Here is a 27707-nt window from a genome sequence, read left to right on the forward strand (position 1 = left end):
GCTCTGGAGGCTAATATTTTCTTGAATAGTGAGTGTTTTCTTGTCATTTTAGCTGTAATAATATGTCTGAGGTAAATGTTGATATGTTCACAAAGGCCTCATTATTTTCCAACCATTGGCATTTCCTTGCATTAAGGTGTAGGCTTCTCGCCAGAGACTCGTTTGGTATCTTTGTTGTCATTACCAAGCAGTGACAACTTCTTTATCTAAATGAGAAGCATACTCATGGCTGAACCAAGCGCTAAGGATTTCAATTCCAAGCCGGGTTTAGCCGAGAAAAGGGAGTACATTGAGAGTATCAATTAATTTCAACTGTGTACAATGGTTTTGCATGATTTTCAAGTTAAGAGGATCATTAACAAACACACATCTTTATGCATTCACTTTCTTCAGACACCTTTTTGTTTTCTCCAGCACCCAATTCTCCTTGAACTGATTTCTGTTTCTGTTAATTGCCTCCAAAGCAGATCTAATAAAACCATAGACTGTACATATCACATGAACCTTCTAAATTTAGTATTCTGTTTTTATTGACATCAACAAGAATATAGATATTTTTTCCCACTTCTATTCCTATTTTTTTCATATATTGTTCCTTCCTGCACATCGATCCATGAGCCGGCTCCTCCACCTTTTGTTCTGCTGCTTAAAGGAAAAGCCAGTATTCTGCAGAGAGGAGTTTTCTTTTAAGCCTGATGGGGACAGACAACAGGGATGACCTTGACTTCAGCCTCATCCAGACTAGCTGTGCCTCAGCCCCGCCAGATAGAGTCCTAAATGTAAAACTACAGCTACACATTTTCAATAACCGCCAGACTGTTTTCCCTCTAAGTTTGACCTTTCTACTGCAAAGTTTGCCTCAGCACAGGAAGAAGCAGACTGAAAATGACAGGTTCCCCATAATTTGTAAATAACAAAGCGTTAACTGGGGGCATATAAAAAAGGAGAAAATAAGGATGCAACTACTTTTAGCCTCCTCTTTGCCTTTATGGTAGGCCAGTGGCATCAGAACTGTACCCTACAAATATTTTCACATCACGCTACTTGTTAATTTACCCCAAAACATTTTCAGTTGTAAATATTGCCCAACATTTTGTAACAATTTACAAACCTTAGCTTCAAATGTCATGTTTCTCTCAACCAAAATCGCAACTCTCCTGGTAGCTTTTTAGATCCAAACAGTGTTCCAGGGACACATTTTTTCCTTTGAAGACATTCTGAGTATTTAGTTCAGAAAATAAAGCATACAATTGTTTCACTTCTCCAACTTCCAAATTCCAAATCTAAATAGTGCATCTTTTTAGCATTTCATTGAGCTAAATGATCACAAGCAGTTGTCAAAAGTGTAAATGATAGTTTCCTGTACAAAGTCCATAGTCTTAATATATGTCCTTGCCATTACAATAATAAAAACAGTGTTACTATTGGCTCAGCATTAGTTCTATCATAGGTTAAGTAGCAGAAAATGAGAGTTGATATTAGACACTCGTCTGTACATTTGACTCTGTCAACAATCAACATAACAATAAATGTCCTCTGATAGCTGCTTTGGTGTAGTCTCTCTTGTAATCATGCCTTTAAACAGTGATAGTATGTTATAACTCAGTTTTTCATTACTTGGGTGTTAATAAAAAAGGTCCTTAATCGTCTACATATAATTTAATGGCAGCAGATATATTAAAGTACTCTTCTTCACAGGGAAAGAGGTCGGATTTTAAGCTGTGATTAAAAAAAAAGAAGGATTTCCTATTCTTCAGTCTCAATTTCTGCTTCAGTGCTCTTTGTAGAAGTGCTCTTGGTGGAATATTCCCGTATTAATGACCAGCAGCGGCTGTGCCTGAGATGCTTTCTTTGCAGTCGGGATACATGCCCCTTAAGAGAGCTGGGGTATCCACTGTTGGTGGCCACTTAACACACAACCTTTATGAAACACCTGACTCCTTCTCAGATGATTATTTCCATGATTCCTCTGAGGTATGAGAACAATGTGAGACGTGATACTTTGAGCTGAAAGAATCACTGACACTGCAGCCGACACACCCTCAAACCTGGCTTCAGAACAGGAAAATGTCCTACTCTGCTTTTACTTTGAATGAACAAGGTAATTCATCTTGATGCATAAAGGGAAACATTTTCTTGGATTTGTCGTCTGTATTGTCATAAAGCTGTGTTCTTGATTTAGTCCAAACTACAAGTGCAAATTGTCAGTCGTAGCACACCGGTCTCTGCTTCTTATTCAGTTGTGGAGCCAGCGGGTCACATCCAGTTTAATGATAACACTCTAATCCTGTTTAATTCTATAATCTCAGTTAGTAAATGGCCCTCAACAGCCACGGTTGGTGCCGGGGATTTGGAAGCTCCATACGTATCCCTGGGTTTACAATGAGAGGAGGGTTTTAGGTATATATCCATCAGCCCTTCCTCTCAGTAACTCAGGGACAATAAGCTGATGTCGAGATCAGGAGCACCTTTCATATCAGAAGGGACATTAGCTCCCTTACTTTCCTCCTCTATCTTTAAGTACTAATTTAAAGATGTGCTTCACTCAAATACAAAGTATGGGTTCCAAGAAATGTTCTTGTAGTTGTAAAAAAAAAGGCACTGAACCCCCAACTGCTCTGGTGTGCTCTCTGCGTAGCAGCCCTACTCAGACATCGCTCCAGGTCCTGTCTGTGCATGTGTGTGATTCGGTCCTGTGTGTGTGAGAGATATACGTCTCTCAATAACAGAGTGTAAAACCAGAATTTCCCTCGGGGATTAATAAAGTATACAAAAATTCAACATTTCAAATTCAAATATACATTATATTTTCTATATTTTTGGGTTTATAGGCCTTATTGATTGGACAGTGGATGGAGTCGGATACAGGGGTGAGGGAGTAGGGAATTATATGCAGCACGGTCGGAGGAAAGTAGACTTTGCACATGGGTTGCATGACATAACTGCTAAAACTCAAACTCATAATGCATTTATCTGGTATGGTTTCCTGGTTGTTTTTTGGGATTGCAATATGAATCACATAAATGCCATGTAATTGACTTGGACCTATCCAGGATCTTGCAGGATGACAGCTTGGATTGACTCCATCCACCTGCAACCCTGAATTGAATAAGCTGTATACTGATATAATGGATGGATATCACAGACAGACAATATATCGCATCATAGTCTAAATAGTAGGTATAATATGTTAAAACATACATAGATTTATTCAGATTTAATTTCAGTTCAAATGCCTCTGATTAAATCTGTTTGCGCCACATTGTTAAAATATCATCCCCTCTTTAAGAAGACCAGTCTTGCTGTGTCATTCACATGATTTTGGGTTTAGGACCTTCTTTTTATTTACAATTATTTTCATTAGCTGCTGTTTATCTGTTGGCCATTTCTGCCCCTTTCTTAAATGTGATATGACACATTTATTTAAAATACAATCATATATCCAAATGTGTGTGAGGTCCCATTCAAGAGCATTGATTGGGGTATGGAGAATCTCCAATTTTCTATTGGGAGGAAGCATGGGCACGCTTCATGCTTTCACAGGCGGACGAATGTTGTTCTAACAAATCCCCAGATGTACCTTTCTTTTTTCCCTCCGTCTCCTTCTGTGAATCCTTTCACTTCGTATTGTGTTTTTATTCTCTCCATGATAATGAATCTGTGTGGCTGGCAGTGCGCTCATTGCCTTGCCTGTCTTTGAACAGCTTGCGTGCCCTGGGCCTGTCCCAGACACCGTTCTTTCTTTCTTTATTTTTTCCCCCTTTGTTTCCCCCCTGTCTCTCTTTACACAAGTGATGAGCAGGTTGTTGCCTCTGAGCAAACCCCAGCAGAGAACTCCTGCGAGGATAGAGGGTCAGGAAGGAGCATACAGGCATATCTGATTCTATATGTGAAATCTTGGATATGGATCAGATTAGACATGAGCATATGAGGCATTACTTGTGAGTGTAACACACAAGAAAGCACGCACACACACAGACCCACAAACTCTAGCCCTGAAATATCATCATTATGACAAGTTGTAGCAATACAAAAGTGATTATCTTAAACTCAATCCCATTCCTTGTTTGTGCTGCCTTTCTTTAATGCCACACACATTTTTCTCAGCGTATGGTATAAAAAAAACAAAACTCATTGGTTGAATGAAACACATTTGTTGGATGTGATTCAGGGAGCACGGCTGGCAGTGGCTCTCCCCTCTTTTTGTCATAAGGGAAGGACTGCCATTGGGTTAATTTATCTGCAGTGCAGTGTATTGATGGAAAAGTCCTATGGGCGATAAATCCTGAGTGGTTGTTACAGCATGAAATGATAATAGGGCAGCGAAGCGTTCTCCTCAGCAACCAAAAACAAATTTGTGGGGAGACTCGCTCCTCTCTTATACGAGCAAACAAAACTGCTCCTGATGCAGCAGTATGCAAATCCTTCTATAAGCGTGTTCCTGCATCATGTCAAGTGATAAATGATGCCAATAAAACTGAAATTCAGCTGAGTGCGTCTACCACTGAAGACCAGGTTCATCCAATGTTTTCATGTTTGTGTGTTGAGCCCTCATCTGTTTAAAGGAAGAGCTATACAAACGCCAAAGCTTGTTCAAGCAACAAGTAAATTAATTGACACCCTAACAAATGGTCAGTGTCAATGTTTCATACTTGTATGTGTATTTAATCGCCATGAAAAATCTGTTCATTTTTAAAAGTTGATTCAAATGTTTCAAAAGAGCTTTATGACTCCATCTTTTGCCAGATAAGCCCTTACCAACTTCACATCAGGGAACAAGCAGAAACAAAAACACAGAGAAAAAAAATCTCACATGTTAAATTAGAATATTTCTTGTGATGTAGGCGGGACAATTTATTATTTTCTGCTTCAGTGTTTTTTTTTTTTTCCATCTTTAAGATTAAACTAAGCAGCCAAGAAACAAGACATATGAAGACAGCAAAACAAGCAAACGTTACTTGTTATACACACATTACGTCCGTTCTTAATACATGTTTTTTAATCGTAAAAATAATTATAAATTTAACCTCAAATTAGAATAAATAGTATAGGATAAACAAATTTTTATATCATACAGAGTAGGCTGACAATTATATTAAGTATCAAATGCCTTGTTATTTCACTGTTAAAAATGTTTCTGTTAGGGTGCATCAATTTATTTTTATTTGTCATGTATTAATATAAAAACAGCGGCAGAAAGCGTTTCAATTTCCTAGCATGCTGCGACCTGCTGGATGGAGCTAAATTGAACTGCTTCATGTATCTGAGATAACTTTTTAAATGTTAAAGATGAGATCAACTTCATTAATCCCAAAGGTAATTCTTGTGCCAAAGGTTTATAAGTTTTGTATGACATTATGTAAAAGGAAGTTTTATTTAGAAAGCGTATACAAAGATAAAGCAGCATATCATGAAAAAGCAATATTGTATGCAAGTTAAAAAAAAAAAACACTGGATGTCCCTTTAATATTTATGCATATAACTGATTCAGGGAATGAATAAAACACATTGGACCAGTAGGACAAAAGCACAACACTTGCCTTTACAAGACAACTCTACACTGCATGAACCTCCCTGCCTGGTAAAGACATTCACTCTGCGGTGGGATTACTCCAACTGAAATCATCAAACTAAGCTACTGAGCTGATTCCCATTTCCCCCAGCAATCAGCTGGCTGGATCTGTCCTACCTCATGATCCTCTCTCAACAGCACTGACCTTGACAGATTGAAGCGACATGTCCACATTGCCACACACACACAGGCACTGGCCTCTGCACACGGGTTCTGTTCGACCTCTCACTCCTGTCCCCCAGTGATGAAACTCAATCATCGGTAAATAGAACCACGGCAGCAGGTAGGAGCAGTGGGTTTCCACATAGCCGGCAGCTGGGTGCCATTTTTTGGATGTGATTGCCCTCATGGGAGACGGTCCATCCTTGTTTCAGTGCATAATGCTCTGGCCCAATAGGGGGGCAGCTGCAGAGTGAAGTCCAGCAGCTCCCCACAATGCCTGTGACTCATCCAGATTGGCAAAGCTCACCAGCTTATTTCAATTAGCTCCAACAGAAAATATAACAATCCACGCTGAGGTTGTCACTGAAACAAGGGGCAAAATGGAGCACGCTGCTACTTTTGAAGGTTAGCTGTTATATTAGCCTTATTATTTTACCTTCCTGTGACTAATCCAATGAGGACAGAAAAAGGCAAGTAAAGTAATGTTAGGCAGATGGTTTGATACATGGATGTTCATAGGGGAGAGAAACTAAATAATTCATTGGCAGAAACAAAAACCAGAAAACATCAAACAGATTATTCCTCTGTATCTTTATGTTTGTTTGCAATACTAGGGTGGAAAAAGACACAGCCATTAATAATCATCATATGTGATTTCTAATGAATATTTTGAGCCGGTGCATATTCTTAACACATAGAATAGATTTAGGATCTGGATTGTAAAACGAGGGAACTTGCAGCACAACAATCAAATTAGACACAGCAAATGAATACTAAAAGCTATTCCGCTTTAAACTATGACTCTGGGATCAAATTAGATTCATAAAAAAACAAGTGAGACTAACAGTTGTTGAGGGGATATTGCAAGGCAGAGAGAAGCCGATATCTAAATGAATGTTAACGAGCAGAATCCAATTGTGGAGCTGATAGCCTTCTGAGCAGACAGCCGCAGCAGCAGGCAGGCAGGCGGATTGGATCCAGGGTGAAGCAGGGCAGGCAGACTGAGAAGATGCACGGTATAATAGCCACTCATCTATTCATGGTAATTGTGTTTCCCCACTACAAGGACTGGTAGACCTTTCATTTCCTCCTCAGGCAGAGGAAGGGATGGAGGAAACAGAGGGGTTTGGGGTTGTTAGCAGAGGATTAAAACGGATGCATCATCCAAGGTTTACCCAATTGGCTGCTCATACCAGGCCCTTTCGACCTCAGGCTCTCTGGTAGCCACACACATTGATTTTAAAATAGGCCAGCCTCAAACTTGGCAACTAAACAACACCGAACTGAGCTCTTTCTATAAAGGAAGGACTGCAGTTTAACACACTCCCAAACCTTAATGAGGCCACACAAACTTAACTTGTATCAAGAAAACAAACCAGTTTGTTTTGAGCTCTTTTAAAAAAAATCATGCAAAATAGTAATAGGCCTGGCAGATAGCAATCCTTTATATTCTAGAGATAATTATTGCTGAATGATTCTGCAAATTAAAAGCTACATTCTTCTTTTTTTTAAAGATTTATTTTGGGCTTTTTGTGCCTTTAATGCAGAGAGAAGACAGTGGATAGAGTCGGAAACCAGGGAGAGAGAGCGGGGAATGACATGCGGAAGGGGGGCTACGGGTGGAAGCGAACGCGGGCCTACCGCTCGAGACGACAACCTCAATACATGGGACGTGCGCCCTAACCATTGCGCCACCAGCGCGTCCCTTAAAAGCTACATTTATTTAAATTAAAATTTAAGGAACTTACCGTATTTTCCACACTATAAGGCGCACTTAAAAGCCTTTAATTTTCTCAAAAAACGACGGTGCGCCTTATAATCCGGAGCGCCTTATATATGGATCAATTGGTTAATTGGTTGATCCATACTGGTTGTACACGGCGCTCAGCGACACTGACTCGGATAATGACGAGAGGGAGCCGGGCATGTTGGATGCCGTACTCGCCCAACTGTTCAATTCGGACACTGAAGAAGAAGAATTCGAGGGATTCGTGGACGGGGAATGAACTGAAAAAGTGAGCTTTATGTGTTATACGTAACTGAACAATGTCGAGTTATGCACTAACGTTTGAATTAGCGGTATCAGACTGTGTTTCTTTTAAGTGTTTACAACTGAACAAGGCTGGGAGATATTGTGAATATGCACATTAACGTTTGAACAACGTTGAGTTATTGTGAATGCACAATAACAATTTCGAGAGTTACTAAATTGTGAATGCACTAACGTTTGATTTAGTGGTATCAGACTGTTTCTGTTACGTGTTTACTGAATCAGGGAAAAGTTCCCCTCCACGTTTGGGAGAAGAGTGAACAAGGCTGGGAGATATTGTTAATATGCACATTAACGTTTGAACATCGTTACCATGGGAGTGAACGGAGTTGTCAGAACGCTTAATAAAGTTTGACTTTATCTGACTGTTTTGTTGACATTCCCTTTTTCCATCTAGTGGATGCATAACGCAACCCCAGTCAAACGTTTGACTGCAGTATCTTCTATTCTATGCGCCTTATAATCCGGTGCGCCCTATATATGAAAACAGTTCTAAAATAGGCCATTCATTGAAGGTGCGCCTTATAATCCGGTGCGCCTTATAGTGCGGAAAATACGGTACATTATAAAAGATATAACAGTATGTGTACAAACTGATTATTTGGCCACTGGGGGGAAACATTGACATGATAACCTTAAAAACTGAAATGCAGACAGCTGCCACTTTAATTTTCACAACAAGTAGCTATAGTGCAACATTTGCATTAATCTAGGGTAGAGTTCAAGTCCAATACTTATGGTCTCAACAAGCTCCAGAGAAATAAAATCTGGTTCTGTTGCTCGATAAACTCTGAGCTTTATCATCAGTTTAAGTCAAACTTTGTCAATGTCTAACAGGTGCTCAGAGTGAAAAGATGCTAAAAGGTTCAGTAGAGCTGAGGTGATATGCAGAATGGGGTTTATAGACCATATTGACACTGTGTCCATCTTTCTGTGACGTCACCCTCAGTGTGGGAAACTCACATGTTATCATGTCGTACTGCTGTGTTCCAGGTTGGAAGTCATATGAAGATGAGACTGTGACCAATTGTCACTTCCACTGCTTCCTGTTTGATACACAACTGGAAAAACATGGATACCGAAAATCCAGAGAGACTTCAGAGAGGTCATATTTTGTAAAAAAAACAAAACAAAAAAAAAAACACATTTGATTACCCGTTAGCTACCATCAGAACATGGCTAATGTTAGCATTCAGCCTCTTCTAAGTTAATATTTTTGGTTGAAGAGTGATGGATATGATGGCATATATTAATTTCACATGTTAAAGCTCATCTTGAATACATTTATAAAAACATGAGAGGAAACACAATGGATATATTCACACTTCCAACATAACTGTATAGCTCTCTCCTCAACCTCCGCTGTATAATGGATGCAGCCATTAGTGAAACAATAACGTTTTTTAATGTTTGAACAAGCAAATTGACTATTTTATCTGCTGACTACTTTGGACTAACATTGATGTTTGTTAGCTACATGTATACAAATATTCAATGTTTACTGTACAGTGGGGCAGACACCAGTGTTCTTACCCTCATATCGTGGATATTCTGTTAGCTTCAGTCCAGTTGTTGTATTCTTTTTTTAGGCTGGTGTGAGATACGGTCTGTCATCTCCAGTGTGGTTTTGACAAAAGGCAGCACTTTTCACATTATATTAATTCTCTTTTGCATTTAAGAAATAATAAACGTAATCAAAGATGACCCTGAGTCCCTCTGATATTTCCTATAATGCAGCTCCTAGTGTCAGATGAAAAGGCTGCATACGCAATACTTTTTTATGTCTCTCAGCCAAACCCAAGATGATTTGCGTGATGTACTTCAAGTAATGGATGCTGAAGACGTGATGCAGCTGTTTTCACACACAGATAAGTATTACCGCATGACCACCGAGTAGTTGAGTTGCCCTTAGATTCTTGTTGTTGGATTAGATCTGCTTTACAATTCTTTCACTGAAACAGGAAGCAACCCAAGTCCACAAATTGAAGTCTTTAGGTGTTTGTTAATATAATCTAAAGGCTTTACCACACATACAGTAAGACTCTTCTCACCTGCTCTAATATGGTGTTGATCCTGTCAACCTCGCAGTCAATCACATAGCGCTTCTCCTGCCTCCTGTCCATCTCCTCGATGATGCGCTTGAACTCTGCTGCATCTGTTGTGCTGCTGACAGAGCGAGCGGTCACCTGCCAGTTGTTAGCTACCGCTGCCTCCATGATGGCTTGCAGTATAGAGAAACCTAGAGGGTGAGAAAAACAGAGAGAGAGAGACCAAGAGGATTAGACACAAAAAACAAACAGTTACACAAGAAGTGAGTGGCCACTAATTTATTCTAGAGAGGATTTTGTTGAATCTAAAGGTCAAAGGCCGACTCATTACAATCTAAAATAGCTTCCAAAGACTCCAGGCCCACTACAATATTGTCTAGAGTCCAGACTTTGATCGCCAGTGTGTAAGAGTGTGAATTCACATTTGCATATTGAGAGGGCAGTATCATTATGAAGTGAAAGGACAGGAATCGTATCTCCATATTATTAAAAGATCAGCGGGTGATGTTATTGCGCTTGGCATCAATTAAATTATAGCGTTTAGCGCAGCCACATGTTAACTGTGACAGTGCAGTGGCACACAGCATGGCCAGTGTCTCCTTGGAGGATTGTGCCAGTTCCTCTCCACATAAAGACAATGAAAGATTCATCCAGACCAGTGGTAAAAAGGAGATCATTAGTCTACCAGAGAGAAAAAGAGAAAGAGCCCTTCTTATGATTAATTCACACGGGGAATATTTTCATTTAAGAGAGAGCTCAGAAACATGACGGTCAAATCACATACTAGAGAATGAATAAAATAGTCCTATTTCTGGATGGATGGACTGCACGTAGAACAGGCTGAAATAAAAACGGCTTAACTCCTCTCCAATGTACGGCGGGCGAGAGCGAACATGAAGGTTATTAATGAAAATCAAGCACACTGCATGGCCTTTCATTAAGCAATGGACGATGCAAAAGCAAACTGTTTTTACAATAAGCTCCTTCTCCATACCTGTTATTATTTTTCAGTCTACATCATCTGGTTAACTGATGCAAAATGAGAGAAGCAAAAGTTGCAAATGCAACAAATTCTTGCACACATTCAGAGAGATTTTATGTGACGATCATTGTCATTCCATTTAATTGGGTATTATGCAACTTGTCTGACACAATGTGAACAGCGATGCAAACATTAGTTATGTATTTTATTTATGTTGGCCATTTATCCTTACAAGCTTATCTCTGTGAACCGGCTGCAGACTGCTAACAAAGCACAGCACAGAGAGCAAAGACACAGCAACAACAGCTCTAACAAGAAAACCACTTTGTGACTCTCTGCTTCTGCAATTTCCTTCTTTTTCATTCCATCTGAATGGTCAAGCTGTATTTTTCTTGATTTGTAAATGCTCTGAGGCAGCTGCACCATGTGTGTGTGTGTCTGCACTCCACAAACTGATCTTCTGGCGAGCTGCACAGCAAGTAGCAAAAAAAAAAACACCAACGCATAGTGTGTCATCTGTCCAGAGGAGCAGTGGCATAATGCCTGGAGATATCAGCAAGCAAGACCTCAAGGTCCTCCGGCAACTGGGTTATCAGGTCACATCTCAGAGGAGTCCGTCCTTAAGAATATGAATTTAACCTGCAGCCACTGAGTTCAGATGTTATGGTGAGGGCATTTAGAGGTACACATGTAGTTCATTTGTGGCTTCAGGGTTGCAGAACTGCTTAAAAGTTACAATACTTGTACACAACAAGTTAAACACTACTGGCAAAAAGAACACAGATGTAGTGAAGTCTGAAAGCAAAAACCCTCATATATACTTGGAATTTGTGTCTGGACAAAAGCCACAGTCTTTCTCTCAGTACAAACATCTGAAGCTTCTTTCATGTATCATCATTTTTACATGAGCTCAGCAGCAGCAGAAGAATTCTCTCATGTACCATACCTTCTCACATCTCCCCTACCTGAAGCAAAAGATACAGACTGAAGGTTGGAATAACAGAGCTGCATTATTCATTTTCCTCAGGCATATGCTCAGAACCTCACCAACCGCAAGCCAGCTGGATAGCATGGCAGTCTTCCCAGCAATAAAAGCTTCTCACATTAAGAGATGTCATGCAGATTAACTGGGTCAAAGTGGTCTCTGTTGGTTTGGAAACTGTTGGGAATTTGGTTGGAAAAGGTAGAAAAAAGGCCATTGAACAATTTAACATACAGTAATCACATTTGGTGTAAAACATGCCATGCATATGGGCCAAAATATTAGGGTAGAAACATGTCTGAATGCTGCAGTCATTCTGTTGCTGCTTTAAAGACACAATAACAATCATCAGAAGACTTTAAATTGTCAAAGAAAGTGCAAATGCTTACAGGGGAAAGCTCTTGGGATTTGGAGCCAGTAGCTGTTGTGCTCTGTCAAAAAGACATCTGTGCATTTCAATTTCCATTTCTGAGGTTGGAGATGCAGGAAAGTCATGAATTATACCAACTCGTATGCAAAGAAAGGAAACAATGCCCTGTCAATCAGATTAGAATCACACAAGGCCTTTATTTTGAAATTGCTGATTTGTGCAGCACTTTTCTCCTTCTGCCGCCGGCAGACCCTGAACTGTGTTGGAACAATTGGATTCATTTAAGATTCACAGAAGATTCCATGCCTGCCCAGTTTTACATTTGTATGGAAATTAAAAGATGGAATCTTATGGTGGTAAATAGTTTGTCCAGAAAGGGATTACTTTCGCTCCTGGTTTTTTTATGGTCAGCAAAAAAGTTTATGTTTAGTGATTTAGACTTCAGAATCCAATATGAACAAAATCCTTTGAGCACGACTTAATCTGACAGCAGCAACAAGACAGATAGCTCATTTTCATATCTTACAGCAAGAAAAAATAATACATGATTTTGTTATTCCATGCTTCCCAGCAGAGATTAACCTCGGCCAGTCACCTGTCTTGCACTAGAGTCCATATCAGCTTCAGCCAATCAATGGATTCAACCCTTCTAATCAGCATCAGATACACTCATAAATGCTTTTCTTAGCGATATTTATTTCCAACATGGAAGAAAGCTATAAATCCTGTTCACCTCTTCGCCTTCAGGAACCCCGCAGCCATGTTGCATCTAAAAATGTAACACAGTTACACAGTACATAAATAATGGAAGAGAACAACAAGAAGATTTTCTTATCACCGCCTATAAATCCCTGCTGTACAGATGCAGCAGCTTCTGCTGATCACGCTCCTCAGAGCTAATCATGCTATGCAGACAGGGAGAGGTTTAAACATGCTGTAATGCTCCCTGTCGCCGGTCACATCTGGCATGGATTCTCTTCATTGTCCAGATTAATAGTATGCATTTGTTCGGATGAATATATCTTATTGTATTCTTTAGTTATACCGGTTGTTACATTCAAAATTAAAAGCAGTACAGTTATGGGAGGAAAGACCTTGTGGGTAATTTTATGAGTAGTAGTTGTAGCTTATTGTAGCACATAAATCAAATCATTATATACCGCAAAATGGAAATGTTCCATTTAATTGTAATTGTCATTTAAACATACAATAAGTCATTCCTACTGCAGGGTCCCATTATCAAAACATTAACAAAGTGAAGAAGTGAGGGATCATGGGAGATGTAGTCCTCATTGTTAACTCAGCACAGCTGTTTGATAAAATATCTTTCTGACAAAAGCAGAAATCTTGTTCACAGACGAGACAAATCAACTTGATGTTTTTCAGATGTTTTTTGTCATTAAATTAAAATAAAACCGCCAAAGGTTTGCTAGGAAACCTAAAAAACAAATCAACTTCCTTTTTCATTGATGTATCATTTGTTGTAGTCAATATTATACAAACGTTATCTATAGGTTTCTACAACGCATCCATCAGCACTTCCTTTATGAGCCTTGTATCTATATGTGTTAAATATAAAATATATATTTCATGCTGTTATCTTGAACAAATATCTGTGTCTGAACAGTGTTGGACACCACTGGAATAATTAAATTGCACAACTTAACAAGATATATTGAACCAAACATCATCGTTATTTTTAGATTGTATTTTTTGGCACCATCTTTAGAGTATCATACAACGTATTACACATATGATTTGTTTATTTGTGTTTCTTAGAGATTTGCATTTCAAGTAAATGTGTTATTTAAAAGCCATAATAAGCTAAGCCATAATAAACAATTTATTCAAAATACCAGTGACTATTTTCTCTTATATTTATTTTATCACAGATGGACCAGGATGTACATCTTACTTTGCTCAACATGATGCTAATATGTAATAGTTATTGCCATTAACAGGATCACAATAATTGTAATGTTTTTTATTTTATCGAAAGATGTTAAGAAAAAAGATTGTTTGATTGATCATTTACCAAACAATGTTTAGTAAAATAAATGATTCCTTCCGTTAATAGATGCTAAGTTATTAAATGTCGGCTAGCAAACAGCTCAAAGATGTGCTAGAGCCACCGTCTGGCGACAGTACCATATTACAAGTAGGTTCTGGTAAAAAATAATGAACACTTCAATTTCTTTAAATAAATGAATGACTCTTCAAATGTTCAAAAATCATATCCCATCCCAAGCAGGATACACTTCAAATAAGAAATTTGAATCATTTCCAGAAGGTAAAGTGATAGATGTTCGGACATGAGGACAGCAGTGAGTTGCTTGAAGTTAAAGTGATTAAACACTCAGGGTTCTTGGACTCTAAATGCAGATATTTTTATTTTACTATCGATTTGTTCTCTTCACAGTCTCTTTTTGTTTTTTGCAAAAGTATTTTCTCTGATTAGGAAAAAAAAAAAGTATCGCTGCCCTGTGGACCAAGACCAATATTCTGTGAGTGGATCTACTCCCTCCACATAAATACAAGGTAGCATCACGGTCACTGCCACCCTCACACACTTTACACTGCATGAGCACAATACTGTGTTAATAGTCTAGTGGTATACATAATACAGCAGAGGGAAATAGAGACTTCTCCATTTTCAAACATAGAACAGTAATGTTTCTTTTAGGGTTTACATTAGCCAATATCTACCAGCGATTGTTCGGTATCACGTGTAGTTGTTTGGCAGATAAATACTCAACTACAGTAACTGAAGTCCCAAAATATCTGCAGAGTAAATATGACAAATGGATAAATCATTGAAAACCAATAATGGCTACACTTTAATAATCATATACAGCCACCACGTTTAAGATTAAAGATGAACCTGCATATGTTGAGGGTTATTTCAAAATTATTATAATTGTGTTTATTCAGGAAAATTCACTACAACAGATATTCACACATACGAGGTCTACACTAGTGGTTCCCAATGTTTTCTGTCATGCTCACCCGATTGGAGGGGGAAGAGTTTCAGTACCCCAAACTTGAACAAAATTGTGACTAAAAGGGACAAGTTTAGCTTTATTGCCAAGCAGTTAGGTCACGCCCCATATACAGCTTCTATAGTCCTCCAAGCAGGCCGCACAGGTTCAAGTCCAACATGTGGCTCCCCTGTGTTTAGCCAGAATTCAGCAGTGAGGATAAATGCCCGAGGGCAGACATGCAGCCTAATAGAGATAATATCAGATAAAGTTTGTATGACCTTTTCCCCAAATTATTTAATTTCTGTGTAGCTCAAAGGAATAATGTGAGTTCTTTAGGCCAAATGTAATATAAAAATCACCATCATCAAAGTGATGTAGCAGGAAGAGGGTTATGTATGCACAACATTCAGAAATACATACATTTCATCAATGTAAACTGGTGATGATGGTCTTGCTCTGTGCAATTTGGCAGACTCTCCTCCAGTTGTGTTTAGAAGTGTCTAAGTCCTTAGACCAAGTCCACCTCTTGTTTTCCAAGGAGTCCTATATTTAAAAAAGGAATTATCTACACAAGTTTTATACATAAGGAAAACCTGGCTGTTACCTTAAAGATAGTCTAAAGCGGCCTTTTTGAGGCTTGAGAAAGGACTGTTTAAGTGCTTTGAAGTGTAGATTCTTATCTGTAGGTACATGGAGAAGTGTTTTGGAGGGATATTGTATATTCTTTGCAGGCCATCAAAACCATAAAGTAGATCATTTTCATTATACAAGTCCTTAATTTTGCTAATCCCTCTCTTTGCCTACAATCTAAAGCCTGGGTCACCTCTACCTGGAATAAAATCTATGGTTTCCCCTTAACGGTGTGAGGCTTGATATATCTGACACTGTGTTTAAGTGTGCTTGTATTTTGTACCAGACGCCTACTGTGTTCCTGATGAGTGGGTTTTGAGTATCTTTTAGTAGGTACAGGTAGAGGATGCTCAAATGAGATGTAGTGGCACTTTCAATTGTGACCAAAGTTATCGTAGAGTTGTCTGAGAAATACAGCACGGCTGCTCTAATCTGGGCAGCCCAACAATACCGGAGGAAGTTTGAAATTTGGAGTCCTCCCTTTCATACAGCAAGTATAATAAAGTGAGTACAAGTCTTGGGCGTCAGTTATTCCAAATAAAGTTAGTTATTGATATATAAATCAAAAGGCAAAGATTAGATCGGGGGGTAAAGGAATAGATTAGATAGATATAAAACCTTCAGTAAAATGTTCATTTAAATGATATTGACACGTCATGCTGTTGTTTTAATAGTATTGTGCTGCTGGTTGTTTGTCAATGCTTTTTGACCGTTGTGATACGTTACATCATTAACAACATGCCTCCTACATGCAGATTACAAGCTGTGAGGATGGATTATTAAAATGAACCATTTTAGAACGCAAGTGGTGTTATTTATGTCTTTATAAAGCATGCAGCTGAGTAATATTGTGAATATAGCAAAGTGAAATGAAAAGACATCAAACAGCTGATTGTACGATGCAGGTGTGTGTGTGTGCATTAATAACAGGGTAGAGTTGTTTTCGGGCTCATTATGCCTTTATTGAGAGATAGGATGGATGCATAGAGTCAGAAATCGGAGAGAGAGAGAGATTGTGGGTAATGACATGCAGGAAAGGAGCACAGGTCGGATTTGAACGCAGGCTGCCTGCTTCGAGGACCATGGCCTCTGTACATGGGGCATGCACACTAACCACTAGGCTACCAGTGCCCGAGTAGAGTTTAAAGTTGAACATAGGTGATCTCAGACTTCTGAATATTGCACAGAAAGAGGAAAGGCTGGAATGTGTCAAGCGGGAACACAGACTGAGATTCTTCCATACTTGAGGTGTCTTTTTTCTTTGGAATACCTTCTCTGTATTCTTTATAAAGATAGGTTTACCACTTTCTTTACAGTAAATATATAATACCAGTCTATGTCTAACAGGCATCCATTGAAGGAGGAAAAGTAAATATTTCTGGAAGGAAGTTTGATAGAGACACTAAAAGTGAAGCAGTCAGAGAGAGTTTCATGTTTGTGGGGTAACAGTAAGGGCAGGCCCTCGGGGTGCGTGACAAAATCTGAAAACCATTTCTTGAGTACTGAGCTCAAGTTTAAACGGGTTGTTAAGTTTCTCTTTAATCTCAAACACAAACTGTGTAGTCCACAGAGCAGTGTATAAACAGCTGCAATGGCTGAAAACTCAATTATTTCTGCATTTTCCTTTAAATCTATATCAGAACATTGCAGAGTGTGCTATCAAATCCCGCCGGGGCCTAATGACGCCCTGTGTGCTTATAAATCAGAGCTGTTGCAAATGAGATGTTGTGGCAGCGTAGCATACAGCGGCTGAGCGAGGGGCTGTAGTCCCCCTCTCTGCGTCTGTGAACCGGATCTTAACAGGATGAGTTTTGAAGCGTCACCCGTGGCGGCTCAGCAGTAATTGAATTGAGTTGCATCTAATCTCATTGCCCAGCTCCTTTTCGTTCCCTGCCTCTCATTAGGGTACGGTGCAGAGTGTCACAGGCCTCCATCTCTCTCTCTCTCTCTCTCCATCTCTCTCTCGCTCATATCTCACATCTGATCCGCGCTAACAAGGCAAATCAGAGAAACCATATTGCAAATATCTCAAACCGTACACCCTGGTATTGGCTACAACTGATTGTCTGCTCAAAACTGTACCACTTGCTTCTGTTACACTACACCATTACACTGAATCATAGTCGGTAATCCAGATCAATCCCAAATGGAATCTATTTATCGAATCAAATAATGAAACACACGTTAAGTCACCTGAACTACACCGTAACTAAAGGGCACCACAAGACTGACTACCAGCTAAAAGCAAAGAGTGGCACGAAAAAACAGGGTCTAAACTCATTTCTAAAGGATCAGAATTGAAAGTACACTCATGGAAAAGAGGAGATGGTCGTTGAGCCAAAAGTAAATGTGGCTTCTCTGCTCGCTAACACACAAATCGTCTGGTAAATGAGAGTCTGTGGCCGGCCGTAACGCCCTGCTGAGCACTGTTCAAAATCTCAGAGGGCATCAGAAGCAGCTGGATTGAAAAACACAAAAAAAGTAATGGCCTTACTTAAAATTGTAGGGTTGGTTTGATAGCAAGTTTAGGACTGACCACCTGCAGAGAGAAACACCAAAAGCAAGCTGCAACTTGCATGCTTTTGTAATTGCTTACGGAAACATTTTGGGACATTTCACCAAAACTGCTAAACTAATGTCCTGCTTTTCAAATTCTGAATCACTCTCTTATGTGGTATTCAGCCACGTTGGTATTGTTTGTTCGTTTCCTTGGATTGCCTAATTTATTTAGATGCACCTTCAAATTATCATGCATCCATGGACCTCATCTTTAATGAAGTGGAGGCAGAAATCTTGCACATAGCTGTGAAAAATAAACGTTTCTGGAAGTTAATACTGCAGTAAGAGAAACTGCCTAACAGTGCATAATTAAAAACCAATCAAATGCTTTTAAAGGCCCCATCTTAATTAATGTTGTGTACTCAAATAAAAAAAAGACCCTGTGCTCACTCGGAAACCTCCTGCTACATTTTGAGGTGTTCTGTGCTTAAACAGTCGGAGGGTTTGAAGATGTGGTCACATCCAGCTGGAGAATCTGACCGCAGGAGGTAGGGACAGTAAAAGTCCCTTTCTTTCTTTATTAGCCTTACTGATTATATTCATTATGTCAGTTTGTATGTATATTACAGTTAAGATGAACACTGTAGAGCCAGTTTAACACTTATTTATGCTGGTGAAATTGCTCTTATGGCACTTTATGTTGCATCTTTTCTTTCATTTTTAAACATATGGAAGGTCTGCAAACCTGGATAGAAAAAAACTCCTACATTTGATAGAAATAGTATGTTACATGGAAAAGGATATCAAGGCAGAATGGATCAATCTGAAATGTAACATTTTCCCCTCTCTTGGACATGAGACTTCACTGGGTAAATTCCCAAGGAATTTGTATTTGACAAACTAAGACGTGTCAATAATGTAAACCCCATCAAAATAAAGGCTGGGGAACTTAAGGCATGACGAAACAGCAACTAGCAGAAGGGCTATCGGGAAAAAACATGTGAGAACTTCCTTAGCATCCTTAGCATCCTTTCTAAGCTGTTTAAATCTCCCTCTTCATTAACTGCATCTCTATGAACGTACGTGCTAATTTACAAATATTCCCAGAGATGCTATCTCTCTATTGTCTTTTAAAGGAAGCCAAAGTAAATAGTTACAGTATTTAAGGCCTGGTGAGTGTTTGCCTGTGGGCTAAGTATGCTCACAGGGCTCTGAGGATCGCTCAGTGTTTGCGCAGTGGAGATCAAAGTCTTGGACTGGGAGAGGAGGAAGGCTTTTCCACTCATTAGTCATCTGGCAAAGGCCCACAATATATATAAAAAAGGCAGTGGTTAGCAGTAATTTTATGACCTGTGCTTATGACTTTCACCGTATACATTGCTAAGCAACCAGACGGAGATTTCTTTGAAAATCAGTCTGTCAGACAGATTTTTATATCTGACCTGATTCAGACCTATCAAAGCACTTTTTCTCTGGCACAGGGCAAGTTCAAAGCTCCAGTGAGACGTTTTCAGCTGGTTATGAAACATACTCATATTAATGTGAATCCCTCTTTATGACCAATAAAAGAAAACTAGACCCTCAGCATAAAGATTGATTATTTCAGTATAAATGTATTGAACTGCTACAGTGGGGTAGGTGTCAGATATAGGGATTTACAGAATGCTGGGGAAACAGCATTTTTTCCCCACAATAAAGATGCCAAAGATTCTTTGATAAGTGACGTTAAAAGCAAGAGGTTTGAAACTTTTTGTCAAAAAACACAACTCACACATTTAGGTACATGACTGAATCAGCAAAGAGATAAAGGGCACCAGCTTGTCCACAGGGTCTACCAAAATCCACATCAAATTGAAAGTTCCTTTACAGGAGCTTTGGGTGCTGCTGTGGAATTGTTTAAACAACCAAAATGGATGCCTCTGATGTGGAATATCCTTGCATCTTTAAACGCATCAGTAATTAACACTCCTGTGAGCAACTTTCAAGTTATTTATTTTTAGGTGCAGCCTCCATATGGACATAATGTAAGCCGATAGCTCTTTTTGATATCCCTCAGTACATACTGTTTGTAAGTAGTGTTTTCTGACCAAAATAAACTCTTCTAGCGGTGCGGATGGCCTAGCGGTTAGGTTGAACCCCATGTAAGGGGGTTATAGTCCTCTAAGTGAGCAGCCCGGGTTCAAGTCCAACCTGCAGCTCCTGTCATTCCCCCACTCTCTCTCCGAAATGGCTTACTCTATCCACTGTCCTAATAAAGGCATAATAATAATAATAATAATAATAATAATAATAATAATAAGAAGAAGAAGAACTCTTATAAATTATAATTACATAAACTCGATAAATGTAAAACAAGGCAGTTTCATGAGTGTGCTGTTACTGTAATCGCCTGACAGGAACATGAAGTAACTACATAGAAAAAATATAATGCCTTTCCACTAATACCAGAGCATCAGGTTTAATTTCAGTCTGTTAAAAAACTCCTTTTTGGAGCTTTCATATGCTTTACTACTTGCTAAAGTTAAATCTAAATGATAAGTGCAGGTGCTCAATAAAGTCATGCCAAATGTCCGTCATAGTCATAGGAAGTTAACATTAGAACTACAGTAGCTCCCGATCCTTGCAGCGCTCCACAACATTACCTGTTTCAATGTTTTTATTGGTTGTAGCATCCAGGATCATTTAGGTCTGTATCTGTTGATAACACCCCTTGGAAACCATAAATGAACTGAAAGGTTCCAGACTAGCTGCTTTAGTAAATTGGTATAGAGAGGCAACAAGCAGGCAAAGTGCAGAAAAAGTCTGATGTTTGATGATGAGTAAGATGAGAAAGTCTTGGCAGCTGTGAGGATTGAGGTGCCTTTGAGGAAAGTGTTTAAATCCTGCAATTAAACAAGGAAGCAAATCAAGACTATAAAACAGGCCCATTCATCTTAAGTAATTAAGTGAAGGAAAAGAAATGTTATAGCTTTTGTTAAATCAGCAGGAGCTACAGTATGAGCTCCTTCACTATTCCCTGCCTACAAGGAAATGAAGGCGTTTACCTCTCTGGTTGAGATGTAGCATTCAGCGGGAAAACCAATTGCCAAAGTACCCCCAAAACTGTGTAGCCAAGGCTTTGATGTGGTGTTGCAGGCCTATAACCAAAACAGTTTCCCTGCCAAGTGTTGTCCTAATCAAAAAGACAGCGCATGTCAAATCAAACAGAAGCAGCATGCTGTCTGTATCTTTAGAAGTGCACATGCACAGGAGGGAGGAGAATGGCACTTTGCCACTGTGAATATCCACCCACAGATATTTCAGAGCTTCTCCGTCTCTCCTTGTCTATCCACACTCACACTGCATACTGGGAAATATCTGCACATACGTATGCATGGATGCATGTGCAATAACGGACACAGTTGTGTGTGTGTGTGTGTGTGTGTGTGTGTGTGTGTGTGTGTGTGTGTGTGTGTGTGTGTGTGTGTGTGTGTGTGTCCTTCTGAGGGGATTGATCAAGTGCAGCAAAAAACTCTTCAGGCAGCTTTGGCTGATCAGCTGAAACTGAAGGAGAATGGCAAGTAGAGACAGTCGCCTCTCATGAAGAAAAAAAGCCGCTAATATTATTTTACCCTTGTGGTTACTTTTGAAGATGACATATACATTTTATTTGTTGTTTCTGCAAACAAATTTGCCCTGTGACATGCTGTAACATCAAAGCAATCAACCTCTAGAATGGCTGCTTGAAGCAAAGGCCAGGACATTTTGTTATAATGAAAAAAGAAAAAAAGCTCCCAGCAGTAATTTCATGGCTGCTGAAGCTAGCAGTGGGTAGGTGGTAAAATGGCTTTATTCCAGGTTCACTTATAAGAAGACACTATGAGAGAGCACAGGGGTTTATTGTGTGCTTATTGTGACAGACGATGGCTCTCACTTTTTTTTCTAAAGGCGCAGGTGCTTGACTTGTGGTTACTGAATTACAGAGGGCGCCTGTGCAGGTTTGTATATCGGGATGTCACTTTGGCAGTGTTACCGGTTTACGTGTGCAAAATAAAAAAGAGAGAAAACGCCACTAATGTATAGCTTCGTCCACATTTCTTCAACATTATTTTCCTGGTGCATTTTACGGCTTCTCTGACGCGCCCTGTCTTGTCAGCGTGTCCAAGCTGATTTACTCTCCTGACGCATGCATAATTTAGTTGTTATGAAGCCAGCATGAAGGAGAGGGACACTAAAGCACAAGAGGCATATGTGTGTGCGTATAAAGTCTCAGCTGGGTGCAGCTGATGTGCCATAATATTGGCTGTGATGAGACCACAAAGCCAAGGAAACAAGCTGCAGTCTATGATATAGACATGGCTGCAGCAGGGAGCCGGCATTCACACTTATTATCTCACAATGTGTGCAGAGAGAATAAATCAACAATCGTGGGTGACAATATTGCACTTGCCTAGACATTATGTGTGTGAAATGTGTCAGAATGGCAGAACAATGACTTGTCTAACAAACTGAATGGCAAAAAAGCTGCTGATGATTCTGAGTGTCGCATAGAAAAATATTGCCGTGGTTTGTCAGACAGCTGCAAACTAATGGAGGTTGGAAGATAAGAACTACAGAAACACTGTACACAAAAACATGTCGGCACACCTTTCTGTGGTAGGTAATGTGGTAAAAAAAAAGCAGGAGCCATTGTATGCCTGTCATCATGTGTTTAATCACAGGAGTTCGGACTCCAGAGTGCACTGATAGTGTATCACATTGCTTGATTTGCAATGTTGTTTACAACAGTAAGAGCAACGCCAAACGACTACAAACCAAAGGACAGACTTGATTTGGTTTGCCATCAAAGGCATCCAGGAGAGCAGAGGGAGGCATTAATTATTTGACTCTTTAAGCGAACAAAGGCAACTGTCTCTGGATGGCCAATTAGAGGGATTGCTGAAGAATAGGGAGCAAGGTTCACTTTTATAACAGGGTATCTGACGCAGGCTGATTGCCCCCCCTAAAGCCGCCCCCTCATATCTGTCTCTTCTATCTTTCTATCTACAGTAGCTTGGCAGGATTTAGAAGAAACGAGGCTAACTATGTGCGGTCATCCAATCCTCCCATTCACAGGCCTCTTGGCCCTGCTGGCACATCATGCTGCCAACTGTGCCAGGCTGGAGTTATCTTGTTGCCTGTGTAACAGCTGATCAACATAGTCTGTGGTGGGCTGATTGTGTTTAGTACAGTGCCAGTTGGTCTTTGATTGATGTAACCACAATGTTATCAATCTGATAGTTCATTATTTACATTCTAGCTGGCTTTCACATAATTATATTGACCATCCACTGGATTTAGCAGCCTTTAGAGGCTTCGTCCATTTCCATATATTTAAAGAGAAAGTCATATTAATTCACTCATATGCTCTTATACCATAATAGTGTTATGCAAAAGAAAACAATTGTTATTTGCAAGTGCAGATGCGATTCAGCATATAAATGACTAGATGCATGTGATCAGGGCCTTTATTAAAATGGTTAAATGACTAACGATGTGTGAAAGCTAAAGAATATGTATTAGGCTTTCCAGAACTTAACAAATGAAAAATGATATCAAAGACTGCATCTTTTCTTTCTAAATCTGGGAAAGAATGTTACACAATGAATGAGTTGGTTAATATTGTTAGGAGTGATCCTTGCTAGTAGAAAGTTCCTAAGCAACTAAAGTCCTAGGGGCTTCCTTGAATGGAAATTTAAATTCAGAATAACTAACTAGTCCAAGGATAAGAGAACATTTTTAATACAGTCATAATTGAGCACACTTTATTTAATATGGTCTGGGGATAATGTTATTTGGTTTGCAGAGTATGGCTAACGTTAGCAATGCTAGCACCGCCAGTCTCTTGTCCTCTCTGCAGGTTTGCATTCACAAGCCTGTGTTAGAAATAGTTACACATTGCTCTTATTGATATGCCAGTTTAACCTTACACAGCCTACACACAACAATTTTCTAGATCAAAATACTGCCTAAAAGCGCTGCTCCTATTGGACACTATTTGCTCACTGTGCTTGTTTAGATGTGGGTTATAGAGCCGGGAGAGCAGGCCCAATAATTAGAGCTACAGCCAGTCTGTGGCTACAGCCCCAGCTAGTGGCGGGTAGCTACATTGATTTAGCATAACATTTGACCGGTATCGAGGGGCAACTTGCAAAAATATTTATATTTTGTTTTACCAAGTGTTTCTGGTGCACACTAGTGAGGGTGGTTTAGCTGTTTAGTCAACTAAACGTGCACTACCATATTTTAAAACGGTCAAAAAGTAAAAAAAGAAAAGGTTACTGTGTCCGCTGTTCTGCGCAAACACTCAAATCAATACTACTGTTTCACATGTATCTGAAAGGCTGCAAAACACAAACACACATCACATAAGCAGCATGTCAGCAGTGTGTGCACTGCATGTACACTGTCATTGTCACGCTCGTTCCCATCAGTCATATTTGTCACATACAGTCAACATCTTCAGAGTGAGCTATCAGGATCCTTGAAGACAATAGGAAGATAAAAAATACTGTTATTTTCAGTTGCTAGTGGCTATTAGCCTAGAATTACATAATGTAAAAGCTACAAATACTCTAATGACTGCAGGCTTGCAAACCATTTGTTTGTCCAAAAAATAACAATGACTAAGCATTCTTTTTTTCTAAATGTTTTCTAAGATAGCTATGTGACCTATTTATTTTGAATGTATGTCTCACTTACATCTTAGGTAGTTGTGTTGCTTTGGAGCACATTTCCAACAGAAATGTGAAAGAAGATTTCAGAAAGAAATGTCTAACTAAAACAGTCTTATAATTGATGGTGAATAGACTAGAATGACATATTTGCATATTTGCATTTGCTCTCTTCTCATTTTTAATCAGTTTGTTTGTATTTAAAATCAACAGAAGTTATCTTGCTTATGCACAATGAGAAACCAAAATTTTGTTATTTGATTTAGGCTTAGTCTCAGACTGTTGTCGGGGCTTCAGCTGCCTCAGTTATAATTAAGAAGCAAGAACCATTTTTTTAGGAAAGTTTATATATCTCTGATGGGAACTGGTTTGGTCTACTTCAACTTTTTATGTAAAGAAAGACTACATAGGCTTGCTATTGAGATTTTCTGGATAAAGGAATGCATACAAGAATTAGCACATATTTGCATGTTTGCGGTTACACATGCTGCTGCTGCTGCTACCTTATGATCGATACTGTACATGTGCCTCATTGTTCCAGACGAGTCTGCTGAATTGGCTCTGCAGTGGTTGGGGTCATTGTAAATATTGACAGGGTAACTGAATGAAGTGCCCTGGGGGAACGTTGGGACTGAAAGCTGGAAAAAAGCTTCCACCTGGCAGATTTTTGTTCAAAGATCGTTCGACTTCCTGGTGTTATAATGAGACTTTGACATCGAAAAAGTTATTTTCTACTGAAGTTTAGACTGTCAGCAGTTAAATGATGAAAATAAATAGCATTGCGCTTTCTGTTCAGCAGCCAAGTGTTGGATCATTTCACCCAAAACTATATCCCATTTAAAGTATTGATTGGAGAGAAAATGATGGAAGGGGACAACAGGAGACCCGTCATTGCTCTTAATATGTCAGCAACAACTTTGTGTGGATATATGGTTTATGGCAAGGCAGGCTGAAATCCTGCATCTCACAACACAATCACGGAATCAAAGAAATGGCCGGTCTGACCACAAAATGTCAGTGGCTTTGCTCTCTGCTGATTGGTATTCACAAAATGTCAATGTATAATATAAGCGCTTTTAAACTGTCAGAGGACTCAATCAGTCATATTTTTGTCTTCATTTATATATTCTTTTATTTTTCAGTGTTGCTGTTTAGTTTAGGGTTAACTTGAGTTTCTGACATCATGACAAAATAAAAAGAATGCAGAGAAGCTGGGAAGCAATGGAGGAAGGAGTAATTGGCCAATCATAGCCTAGCAACTGTAACCAGGCACGGCAGGCTTGTTTAGCTTTAGATTTAGAGCGATAATCTGCTCAAAGTGTTTGGTAATGGTCTCTCTTTAAAACTTTTCCAAAGAAAAAAGCAAACAAATGAGTGAACAAATAATTTAATTATATTGCAATATGGTGAATATGCCCATTCAAAACACACAATGTTATTATTTATGCACAGAGTGAAGACTTTAGTCCTTGATGCAACATGCAACATAGTTTAGCATAACAGTAACAGCGTAATCCAGACATTAAATAGGGAAGTTTACAATCAAGCAATCCAAGCATGTTAGCACAGATTTCATTATGTTTGCCAATATTGGTTAGTACGGATCCTGAAGCTTACATCTCGACCTACCAACATTTGGGTTTTAAAATACCAGAGGGTGGAGGATGGGGCTGAGTTTGATGTTTTCTGAATAGGAACGAGAAACCTGCTCATGTCTGTTGTTCTTTGAAATGTTTCTCAAAATTAATTATAGTAATTCTGCCACTTTTATAATTTTTAACGATAGGCTATGCTGTGTGTGCCAACACAGCAACTGTAGTTATCATAACCCATCTTTGCTTTACCACTTGAAATGTAATAAAGAAAAGATTGCTTCAGCTGTACCACAGAAGCAGCCAGCTGAGAGGTAGACACAGAGGAAGAAGGGACATTACAGAGAGCTTAAAGCATATAAGGACAGAGTATAGAGCAGTGTGAAAAGAGATAGAGAGAGAGAGAGAGAGAGAAAGAGCGACTCATAAATCAAGTAGAGGTGAGATTGCTGAATCAGGGTTGATTGTGCCTGGGAGAGACAATAAAGCCTGTAATCATCTGTCTCTGCTGCACAGGCCTCGCAATTATCTGCCCATACCTGACCGCCTAACAGAAAGGGCAAGATCCATCTACCTTCACCCTACACAGCTGGAGAGTTTTAAGGGGGAAATTCCTCAGCTGATGCAAACTAAAAGGAAAAAGAAACCAGGTACTCAGAGAAGTTTCAGGAAAATATGTCTGAAGGTGGTGCATTAGAGAGATGGTCAGTGATTCAAAGAGCAAGCGTTTCAAGATCTATCTCGATCTTCCCCTTCTCTCTCGCCACCCACACATGTACTAACACATGAATACCTGTCGATATTACATTACATTACATCAATTTGGAGGTTCCATTTGCTTCCTGTGCAGTACCTCCATCACAAAGTCTTCTTTCAGATGTCTGATATTGGCATTTAGGGTACAAATTCCCCTCCATTTCATCTGAGTGAGAAGCATATGGACCATCGGTCTCTGACTGAAAGCTCTGCACTACGGCTTAAAAGCATTTTTTTTGCCAGCCAATAACGGAACCAAATGAATAGTGTGGTTGTAATTAATCTTTTCTATCGACTGAATAAAACCTCTTTGTGGAACTCAGCCAGTGAGTATGCAGGGTTTTCTCTCCCTAATAGGAGAGTTGGAAGAAGAATTGAAAAGTTGCTTCTA

At 39.3% G+C, this 27707-nt stretch overlaps 1 protein-coding gene across 3 annotated transcripts in view; it reads right to left on the minus strand.

The window, feature by feature from the left end:
- gria3b (glutamate receptor, ionotropic, AMPA 3b) overlaps positions 1-27707 on the minus strand; it is an 86196-nt gene that overhangs the window by 30471 nt on the left and 28018 nt on the right. For all 3 annotated transcript variants that reach the window (XR_010666842.1, XM_065958469.1, XM_065958470.1), the window contains exon 4: positions 9836-10023. Coding sequence is in view for 2 of the 3 variants with exons in the window: in XM_065958469.1 (XP_065814541.1) it covers positions 9836-10023 (188 nt within the window). In the remaining variant the exon portion in view is untranslated. The remainder of the gene's footprint in view (positions 1-9835; positions 10024-27707) is intronic.

The sequence above is a fragment of the Labrus bergylta genome, chromosome 9, assembly GCF_963930695.1.
Source record: "Labrus bergylta chromosome 9, fLabBer1.1, whole genome shotgun sequence".
NCBI classification, from domain to species: domain Eukaryota; kingdom Metazoa; phylum Chordata; class Actinopteri; order Labriformes; family Labridae; genus Labrus; species Labrus bergylta.